The following is an 11,169-nucleotide window of genomic DNA, read 5'->3' as shown; positions in this document are numbered from 1 at the left end:
TATACTTTCACAACTTGACTTTAAAATATTTGGTTTGGAGACCATCAGAGATCAATATGTGCATGCTGTTGAATTTAAAGATGTATTGCATAATTGTAAAGAAGGTAGAACATGGAACAAGTCCGTCGTTAACGATGGATTTATGTTTCGTGCTAACAAGCTATGCATTCCAGCTAACTCTGTTCGTCTTTTGTTGTTGCAGGAGGCACATGGAGGAGGATTAATGGGACACTTTGGCGTGAAGAAGACGGAGGATGTACTTGCTACACATTTCTTTTCGCCAAAGATGAGACGGGATGTTGAGCGTTTTGTTGCTCGCTGCACTACATGTCAAAAAGCTAAGTCACGACTTAGTCCTCATGATTTATATATGCCTTTGCCTGTACCTAGTGTTCCTTGGGAGGATATATCTATGGACCTTGTTTTAGGTTTACCTCGAAAAAATAAGGGGAGAGATAGCATATTTGTTGTCGTGGATAGGTTCTCGAAAATGGCACACTTTATACAATGTCTTAAAAGCGATGATGTTGTTAATGTTGCTGATTTGTTCTTTTGTGAAATTATTCGCTTGCATGGTGTGCCAAATACTATTGTTTCATATCCTGATACTAAATTTCTTAGCCACTTTTGGAGATGTTTATGGGCTAAGTTGGGAACTAAACTGCTTTTTAGTACTACTTGTCACCCCAAACTAATGGACAAACTGAAGTAGTCAATAGAACATTGTCTACTATGCTTAGGGCTGTTTTGAAGAATAATAAGAAAATGTGGGAAGAATGCTTGCCTCATATTGAGTTTTCTTATAATCGTTCGTTGCATTCTACTACTAAGATGTGTCCTTTTGAAATTGTGTATGGTTTCCTACCTCGTGCACCTATTGATTTCTTGCCTATTCTATCTTCGGAGAAGGTTAATTTTGATGCTAAACAACGTGCTGAATTGATTTTAAAAATGCATGAGTTAACTAAGGGAAACATTAAGTGTATAAATGCTAAATATAAACTTGCTGGAGATAAGGGTAGAAAACATGTTGTGTTTGCACCTAGAGATCTAGTTTGGTTACATTTGCGCAAGGATAGATTTCCTAATTTGCACAAATCAAAGCTAATGCCATGTGTTGATGGTCCTTTTAAGGTGTTAGAGAATATAAATAATAATGCATATAAACTTGAGCTGCCTGCAGATTTTGGGGTTAGTCCCACTTTTAACATTGTAGATTTGAAGCCTTATTTGGATGAGGAAGATGAGCTTCCATCGAGGAAGACTTCAATTCAAGAAGGGGAGGATGATGAGGACATCAATACCATTGTTACACCCACAACCCCTGCTTCTATACATACTGGACCAATTACTAGAGCTCGCGCATGCCAACTAAATTACCAAGTAATTTCGTTTCTTGGTAAGGATTCTAATGTTCATGAGAATATGATGTTGCCTAAATTGGATACATTTGTTTTGCTTAAAAATGAAGGGTCTAGCTTGGAGAAGGATGAACATTGGAGCAAGAACAAGCATGGAGATGATGGCATGCGCAAGGGGAATAAGAACAGAGTTTCAAGTGATGATTTTAGGACTATGAAGCCATCGTAATGAGTGCATGAAAGCTTGGACGAAATATACAAGATGCCACTTCACAAATTTCGCCGAGAGGCTATTATAAGTGCTACATCACCTTATTATTGGTTCAGGCCCATGTAATTTCGAAATACATAAGTATAGGCTGTTTTTAGATCTGTATTTGTGTTGAAACAAGAGATAGGGTTGGTTTCGGAACCCTCTTCCAAGGGTCACGAAATTCACCCCCTCTTCCTCCATATATACAGCCCTTAGGGCATCGTTTAGACTTTAGGTTTTGTTTAGATTAAAAGTTCGCCATAGCTGCAACTTTGCGTACTTCGTTTGTGTTCAACGACCAGACCAACACGTCACAGAACCCCACCTTCAATAATAGAGCTTTCCTCTTTATTCGCAATATCCAGATTGCAATCTTAGTTTTTTTCTTGTTCTTCGTTTGCTCACAGGAAATAGACTCTCGTGGTCAGGTTGATTGTGCTCCGGTGTGGTCAATAACCCATTGGAAGTTGGTTTAGCGATTGCTAAGGCGCGGCGTCTTCGCACGTTCGTAGTCGGATCGTCAAAGTTCACTCCCACATAAAACGATTGCTATCTCATCGAAACATCGGGACACCTTCGCCTCTATCACCTCTAAAGTGGCCTTGATCTCAAGTCGCCTCTATTCGAGCTTAAGCTTCATATTGTATGCACTACTAGGAAAATGGCTATAGATGGGATTGACACTAATGGCGCACCAGAAAGATGGTGCGCCATTAGTATATACTAATGGCGCACCACAATCTGATGCGCCATTAGAGTTTAAACAACTAATGGCCCACCATGCTACGGGTGCGCCATTAGTATCAATTTTTTTTAACTAGTGCGCCTGTCCAAACATACTAATGGCGCATCCCGGCGAAGTGCGCCATTAGTAGTTGTAACTACTAATGGCGCACTAGGCAGCAGGTGCGCCATTAGTATAGAAATTTTTTTTTGAACTAGTGCGCCTATCCAAACATACTAATGGCGCATCCTGCCCAAGTGCGCCATTAGTAGTTGTAACTACTAATGGCGCACCAGGCAGTGGGTGCGCCATTAGTATAGGATTTTTTTTTGAACTAGTGCGCCTATCCAAACATACTAATGGCGCATCCTGCCCAAGTGCGCCATTAGTAGTTTTAAGTACTAATGGCGCACCATGCAAGAGGTGCGCCATTAGTAAGTGGGCAGCAACAAGATATTTGGGACAGCCTCTCCTACCCACACACTCACTTTCTCCCCACTTCATTCTCTCCACCTCCTCCTTGTCTTGGGTGCCTCCTCTTTTTCACCTCATTTCCACCATAGATTCATTCAAATTAAGTGGTTAAATTACCTTGTTTTAATAGGTAAGTAAGGGGGAAGCTATATTTAGGTTGTTCTCCTTACAACAATGTGCACATGCACTTTTTACGGCCTAGCTAGATCTATGTATGTTCGTGGTGTTGCATATGTTTGTGGTGTTGCATATGTGTTTGTGTTTGGAGGTGTACCGGTATTTGATATGCGATAGTTGCCAATATTTTGCCGGAATGTTGATTCATTTCCGTTTCGGCGAGAATTTTGGCATTAAGCATTCTTTTTGGTCCTATTTTTAGGGAAGGTCATGCCAAATTTTTGTTTGGTTCTAAAATATCGTTTTGCTCTACCCCGCAGGCGACCATGGTCCGCACGATGACCGAAGGCATCGTGAATAGGTTTTTGAGGTCCGCGAAGGCCGGGATGCTTCAAAAGAACGAGACGGAGATAAGATGTCCGTGTCGAAGATGCAAGCTGAAGAGCCTTATTGCGGACCCGGATTCCGGGCAGGTGCGGGACCACCTGCTGTTGCGTGGTTTCATGGATGGCTATCGGTGGCAAGGTGATGAAGATGACTACGAAGTCGTCCATGCGGGCCGGGCAAGAAATGAGGAAGGGCAGCAAGACAACCACCGCGGCTTGGGCGGGCGAGAAGACGAAGAATCCCCAGGAGATGATCGCGACTGTGATGCTGTACACAGTCATCATGTAGAAGATGCAGGACATGATGATGAGGAAGATGCCGGAGCAGGCGACGGGCATGATCATGAAGATGATGATGCCGGCGGAGCAGACGACGCTGGACCATCGATGGGCTGGGTGCAGGACCCTCATATTCAAGAGCTGCTTCTCAAGCAGACGGATAACGCAAGAGCTGCCACCCGAGAGAAAGCCAAGATGGATCAACTTGAGTTAGACGCGGTTACTCCATTGTATGAAGGATGCAGGCCCGAGGATACCCGCCTGAAAGTAACGCTCATGGCCCTGGAGATGAAGGTAAAACACAAAATGACCGACGCATGCTTCGACGAGAACATGTCATTCTGGCACGAACGTCTTCCCAAGGGGAACAAGTGCCCGACCAGTTTGGAGGAGGCGAAGAAAATCGTGTGTCCTCTGGATTTACCGCACGTGAAATACCATGTGTGCATGAACAATTGCATCATTTATCAGGACGAGCACGCGGAGTCTACAATATGTCCGGTGTGCGGTGTCACTCGATACAAGAAGAGGAAGAAAGCTCCTCGAAAAGTGGTGTGGTACTTTCCGATCACTCCTCGTCTGCAGCGGTATTTCGCGGATCCTAAGGTAGCAAAGCTCCTACGTTGGCACACGGATAGGGAGGAGAAGAAGCGAGAAGATGACGCAAATGATCCGGAGATAGATAAAAAAGACAAGATGCTGAGTCACCCTAAGGATGCGAGCCAGTGGCAAGCATTGAACTTCGAATACCCAGAATTTGGGAACGATCCAAGGAACATCGTGCTGGGCGCGAGCACCGATGGAGTCAATCCGTTTGGCAGCCAGAGAAGCACACATAGCACCTGGCCTGTGTTTGTGTGGATGTACAACCTTCCCCCTGGTTGTGCATGAAGAGGAAGTACATTCACATGAGTATGCTAATTGAAGGGCCGAAACAACCAGGGAACGACATCAATCTGTATCTGGGGCTGCTGAAAGAGGAGCTTGACACGTTGTGGAAAATGCCAGCCAATACGTGGGACGCCGCAGAGAAAGAATATTTCCCTATGAGAGCCGCACTGCTCACGACGGTGCACGACTATCTCGGTTACGGATATCTTGCGGGGCAGGTAGTCCACGGATTTTCTGGATGCGTAAGGTGCATGGATGACACAACGTATCGCCAGCTAGATAGAGATCCCGGGTCTTCGAAAACCGTGTTCATGGGACATCGAAGGTGGCTTCGCGACGATGACCCGTGGAGGAAACGCAAGGATCTGTTCGATGGTGAAACCGAACCCCGAAAACGCCCGTGTACGAGGAGCGGCGAGGAAATAGACAAGCTGTTGAAAAATTGGAAAGACTGCCCACTGCCGGGAAAGAAGCAAAAGGCGCCAGAGCCGGGAAAGAAGCGAAAGGCGCCAGAGCCGCTGCTGAAGGTATGGAAAACGAGGTCTGTTTTCTGGGACTTGCCGTACTGGAAGATCCACCGTGTGCCTCGCAGCCTTGATGTCATGCATATCACGAAGAACATGTGCGAGAGTCTGCTTGGTACCCTGCTCAACATGCCAGAGAGGACCAAAGATGGGCCGAAAGCAAGGGCAGACTTGAAATCAATGGGCATCAGGCAGGAGCTTCACGCTATATATGATGATGATGATGATGATGATGATGATGATGATGATGATGATGATGAGGCGAAGCAGGACACAGAAAGTCGTCGCAAAGGCAAAAAGGCCAAGAAGACCGGAAATGACTACCCTCCCGCGTGCTTCACTCTAAGTCAGGAGGAGATCGAGCAGTTTTTCACCTGCCTCCTAGGAGTAAAACTTCCTTACGGTTACGCAGGGAAGATAAGCAGATACCTAGACCCAGCGAAGCAGAAGTTCAGCGGGATGAAGTCTCACGACTGTCACGTGCTGATGACGCAGATACTTCCAGTTGCAATCCGTGGGATCATGGACGCGCACGTCCGTGAAACGCTATTTGGCCTATGCAACTTCTTCGACGTCATCTCTCGGAAGTCGATTGGCGTGAGGCAACTCAGAAGGCTACAGGAAGAGATCGTGGTGATACTATGCGAGCTTGAGATGTACTTCCCGCCCGCATTCTTCGACGTTATGGTGCATCTGCTGGTCCATATAGTGGAGGATATCATCCAACTCGGGCTGACGTTCCTGCACAGCATGATGCCGTTCGAAAGGATGAATGGTGTCATCAAAGGATACGTTCGCAACATGTCACGTCCAGAAGGAAGCATAGCCAGGGGCTTTCTGACCGAAGAGTGCATCTCCTACTGCACGAATTATCTAGGCATCGAGAACCCCGTTGGTCTGCCCGTCAACAGGCACCTCGGCAGGCTCGCTGGATGGGGTCACCGTGAGGGTCGCCGCGAAATGCATGTCGACTTCGAGGGTCGACTCGCCGACTTTGAAAGAGCAAACCTAGTCGCGCTACAACACATAGACGTGGTCGATCCTTGGTTGGTAGAGCACAAAACCTTTATTAAAAAGACGTACAATGACTGAGGCCAACAGAGGACGGACGGAGATATACTCAAAGAGCACAACTCATGTTTCACGCGTTGGTTCAAGCATAAGCTTCTGTCGTACCCTTTACATGAGGATTCTTCCGCGGAAGAACAACTCATATTCGCCTTGTCACAGGGCGCCGAGCACAACCTGATGACCTATGAGGCGTACGATATCAACGGCTACACATTCTACACCGAGGCCAAGGACATGAAGAGCGATGGTTATCAGAACTCCGGGGTAACGATGGAATCCTACACCGGTAACGACAAGGACAGATACTACGGAAGGATCGAGGAGATCTGGGAGCTGAGCTACGCTGGAGAGAAGGTCCCGATGTTCCGTGTCAGATGGGCCAAGAACGTCATAAAAGAAGACCGGTATTTCACCACCATGGTTATACCCGAAGCCAAATCCAAGACCGCGGGCGCAAACATCACCGCGAAAAATGAGCCATGGGTACTGGCTTCCCAAGTGGACCAATGCTTCTTCATTACCGACCCGCCAAAGCCCAGTCGTGTTGTCGTGAGGAGAGGCAAAAGGAAGATCATCGGAATGGATGGAGTAGCCAATGAGCAAGACTTCGACAAGTACGGCGACCCGAGGATCGAACATGACGACGATGATGAAGTAGCAGCATACACCACAAGAAGAAGCAGGACCACCCTACCTAAAGGACGTCCGTTCCACAGAAGAACTCCATTTGCGAAAAAGAAGGGCAAGAAGATTGTGAACAGATAGCTAGCTAAGATCGATTGTATTTAAATCGTAGCCTTCATTTCTCGATTGTATTTCATGGGTACTTTTTGAACTATCATGAATATTTTTAAATTTCATGGACACTCGATCTCGATCCCCCTCCATCTCGATCGCTATCCCACCTTGCCAGATCCGGCCCCCCTCGCCGCCGAGCACCCCCCAGTCCACCGGCCGCCGCCGCCGACCCCCCGCACCCTCGATTCCCCTACCCAACCGCCGCCGCCGACCCCCCGCACCCCGCGCACCGTCTTATAAAAAATTAGTATCAAACAGCTTTTTAAATGCTACTGTCTTATAAAAAAATATTACTGTTATTATTTAAACAAGTTTGAACATATTTAAACACAAATAAGTATCAAACAGCTTTTTAAATGCTAAAAAAAATTTGTGGAGCCCACCTCGATCCCCCTCCATCTCGACCGCTATCCCACCTCGCCAGATCCAGTCCCCCTCGGCGCCGAGCACCCCCCAAGTCCACCGGCCGCCGCCGCCGACCCACCGCATCCTCGATTCCCCTACCCAACCGCCGCCGCCGACCCCCCGCACCCCGCGTACCGTCTTATAAAAAAAATAAGTATCAAACAGCTTTTTAAATGCTACTGTCTTATAAAAAAATATTACTGTTATTATTTAAACAAGTTTGAACATATTTAAACATAAATAAGTATCAAACAGCTTTTTAAATGATAAAAAAATTTGTGGAGCCTGGGAGTCGAACCCAGGACCTCCTGGTGTGAGAACTGGCTACTGACCAGTCGAGCTAGTAGAGGGGACTTGGTGTGGATCAGGTCAGGTGGGAGATAACCTGTTGGCTCGAGCAGAAATCAAAAAAAAATACTAATGGCGCACCAGGGTGAGGTGCGCCATTAGTGTGGATATACTTATGGCGCACCGGGGGTGGTGCGCCATTAGTATTGTGCCCCCATCCATATTTTTCCTCCCCGGCCCTCGATCCCCTTCTCGCCCTCGCCCTCGATCCCCTTCCCCTCTCCTCTCCTCTCCCGACGCCGCTGCCCCGCCGCCTCGACGCCGCCCCGACGCTGCGACGCCGCCGCGACGCCGTGAGACGCCGCGACGCCGCCCTCTCCTCTCCCGACGCCGCCGCCCCGCCGCTTTCCCCGCGGAGAAGGAGGAGGAAGAGGGGGCGCTCGCCGTTGACCTCACCCGGCCGACTCCGGTGGCCAGGCCGACTCACCATCGCCCCGCCGCCCCGTCCACACCACCGTCGCCGGAGCACCCACACCACCACCCGGACCTCGTCGCCCCCGTGAGCTCCCCCTCCTCCTCTCCCCCTCGCATCCCCCGTGAGCCCCATCTCTATTTCTTCTTGTCACCAGCACCACCACCACCAGCAGACCTGCATATCACGTGAGAACATTTTAGTCATTTATATACCAACTGTTGCAGCAAAACAGAATTGCAACTATTTTTTCCTGAAAGTAGAAGACATGAACATGGTCAGAAAAAAGAAAAACCTAAAGAACACTTTGCATTTTGGATTCTGCATTAATTCTGTGTTTTCTGTATGCACTTCGATTTTTAACTTGACATACATTGCTAGCAAAGTACTCTTTCAATTGAGCGTGCGACCAATGCCCTCGACTAGATGCATGTCAGGCGAGGGCCTCGATTTCTACTAATCCTTTTGACTGGCTTTAATTGTTTTGGTCCTGATGGGCACTATTTTTCTGCACACAAGGGAGAGTTCCTTAGCTTAACCAATAAAGATAATGTGTGACATAAGCAAAAAATATGATACACAGTAGATATTTGGGGCTGGAATGAAGAGTCCACAATTCTTACAAATGATACAAGTCAAATTCAGTACTTGGAAGAAAAAGTTGTGAGATCAAATAGCAGAAGGCAACTTAACGTAGTATTCCCTCCGATCCAAAATAAGTATTGCAGTTTTGAACCGGGGTTAGTTCAAAACTACGACACTTATTATAGATCGGAGGTAGTATTATTTAGTCAGCAAGCCAAGTTTAAGTTCTGCAGAAGTTGGCAACAGCTTAAATTAGTGCTGAAAGCGTGCTTATAAAGCGTGCTTAACATTGTTTTGCCACAGAGCCAACTCAAAACTCTGATCAATTGAAATAGTACTTTGCTAGCAATGTATGCCAGTTGCCATTTTGGATTCTGCATCAATCATTTTTATTCATATGATTCATTAATATTAGGTTTTGGCAGATATTGTTAACTTGACTTGAGACCATCCCGCACACAGGTGTGACTCTTATAATCATACAACCATCTGTAATTCAATCAAGCAAAACCTAATGAACATGGTCAGAAAAATAATGTTCATAATATAAATGGTGAGTCAGAGTGGTTACACACCTCATCTTCCTAAGGACACTTGACATCTCCTCTCTCTTCTTCTTTGCTCTCTTGTGAGTACCAAGCTTTCTCTTGGCGACCTTGAGTGCACGCTTGTCCTTTCCAACCTTAAGAAGCTCAGTGATACGTTTCTCATAGGGAGCGAATCCAGCAACCTCCCTAATCAAGTTCCTGACAAATTGCACCCTCTTGGTACCTTTCTGCAAAATATGCCAAGATAACATTGTAAGAATAACTGCAAACTGGATAGACATGTTATAATAATTCAGCTGAGCATATAGGAGCATGTAAGTTAACTTTGTTTCAGCTTCACACAAGTTACAATTCGCTAAAAAAAGCCAGCTAGAATAGCCAAATAACAATTTGGTCCCAAACACAGCAAGGTCCTATTTTACTTTCAACATGACCTGACAACATGACCTGACAATAGTTCAGTTTACAGCTGAGGACAAAGATTTTGTGCAGGACAAGGCTATTTGTTATCGATCAAATAAATGATTTAGAAACCATCAATAAGTAGGACTAGTGATTTATTATGAAGTTGCTTGGGTTTATTATGAAGTACTTTGATCATGTCTCTTTATTTGTACTGCTGCTAATATACTTTATATGATGATGAAGTGCTACTGAGTTGTGTGCAAATTTCGTTAAATCAGTGATGTGTATGTGTGCTGTCAGTTATGTGTATGTGCTTATTTTAATCCAGTGAAATATGGCACTGAACTGTAGCTAGCTAAACGGTAGTTTTGCTTAAATTGGTGAAATTTGGCACTGAAATGTAGCTAGCAATGCAAATATCTCAATGAATTCAGCTCTGTTTTCTGTGTGAAACTGTTGTTGTTAAATGAAGCCACATTCCAGTCCACATGCCAATGTATTTTCCATGTTGTGATGGAGGCCTTTTTTGCCTTGTCCACCCGAGAGGCCCTTGAGTTTGCTGGAATGTCGATTAACTTCCGTTCCAGCAAATTCGGGTACTCCATATGTCCTATTTTCAGCAAAGGTCATGCTGAAATTTTCCGTGAATTTTAGCATGACTTTGCTAAAAATAGGACATATGGGGTACTTGTGACTAATGCATGGGCCGGGGTATCTTAGTAGTTAATTAAGTAGGATCAAGTGCCCCGGCGTACTTGTGACTAATGCATGGCTTTTAGGGTGCCTCGGTGTCGATAAAAACCGAAATGATGAAAAGTTAGGCTTTTAGGGTGCCTTGGCGTCGAAAAACCCTCAATGATAAAAGCTTAGATTTTAGGATGCCTCGGTGTCGACAAACCCTAAATGATGAGACCATGATCTTGTTCCTTGACAATAACCAACTTTTTGACCAAACTTTGTTTCTATTTAGAGAGAAACATGGCCCACAACGATGAGGCCGGGGGTTCGGGCGGCAAGGCATTCTGGGAGCTGTCCCAGGAGATGGAGGAACAACCTCACTTGTATGAGGCCGCCGCCTTCCCCACCGATCCTGAGACCACGGATGGTGCCGCCGAGGATGACCACACTGATGCCACCACTGATGGTGCCGCCGAGGATGCCACCACTGATGATGGCGGCGCACGCACAGATAGCAGCCAGCCGAAGAGGCAACGGAAGGACCGGCGCCCGATCGTGCTCCGCACCCTCAAGGAGGAAGTTACTGAAGTGGACTCCAACGGGAATCCAACGGCGCCCGAACGAATAGTCAAGGGGTACTCGCTTCAGCTCGGGTGCATTGTCCGGAGCACCGTCTCGATCAACACCGAGAACCTGAGGCATCCTGACCGGGGGAATTTGCGCCACCTCCTCTTCACGAAGCTGCACGAACGATACAAGTTCCCCGCTGAATTCGAAAACACAAGCCTCAAAGGGAATAAAGTGAACAATGCTGCCCTCACGAAGATGAGCAAGGCCCTGTCTACTTGGAAAAGCAATGTGAAGAGAATGATCGAGAAAGGTGAGAGTTATGAGAAGATCAAGGAGAAAA

The 11,169-nt window shown here is 46.5% G+C and overlaps 1 protein-coding gene across 1 annotated transcript; it reads right to left on the bottom strand.

The window, feature by feature from the left end:
- Nucleotides 1-8,161: 8,161 nt before the first annotated feature.
- On the bottom strand, nt 8,162-9,505 carry LOC123094839 (60S ribosomal protein L36-2-like). The gene is made up of 2 exons (XM_044516723.1): nt 9,204-9,505; nt 8,162-8,220 (listed from the first exon to the last, which is right to left on the bottom strand). Exons 1-2 carry the CDS (start codon nt 9,488-9,490, stop codon nt 8,181-8,183), a joined length of 327 nt encoding a protein of 108 aa, XP_044372658.1. The 5' UTR covers nt 9,491-9,505; the 3' UTR covers nt 8,162-8,180.
- Between the last annotated feature and the right edge of the window lie 1,664 nt (nt 9,506-11,169).

Source organism: Triticum aestivum, chromosome 4B (genome assembly GCF_018294505.1).
Source record: "Triticum aestivum cultivar Chinese Spring chromosome 4B, IWGSC CS RefSeq v2.1, whole genome shotgun sequence".
Lineage (NCBI taxonomy): Eukaryota > Viridiplantae > Streptophyta > Magnoliopsida > Poales > Poaceae > Triticum > Triticum aestivum.
Note: the sequence above shows the minus strand (reverse complement) of the source record. Positions and strands in the feature narration are given on the sequence as shown.

Coding starts and splice junctions, on each gene's coding strand:
- LOC123094839 (XM_044516723.1), bottom strand. CDS start 9,490: ATGCTCCTATATGCTCAGCTGAATTATTATAACATGTCTATCCAGTTT. Junction 8,221..9,203: donor AGTGTCCTTAGGAAGATGAG/GTGTGTAACCAC, acceptor CGTGATATGCAG/GTCTGCTGGTGGTGGTGGTG.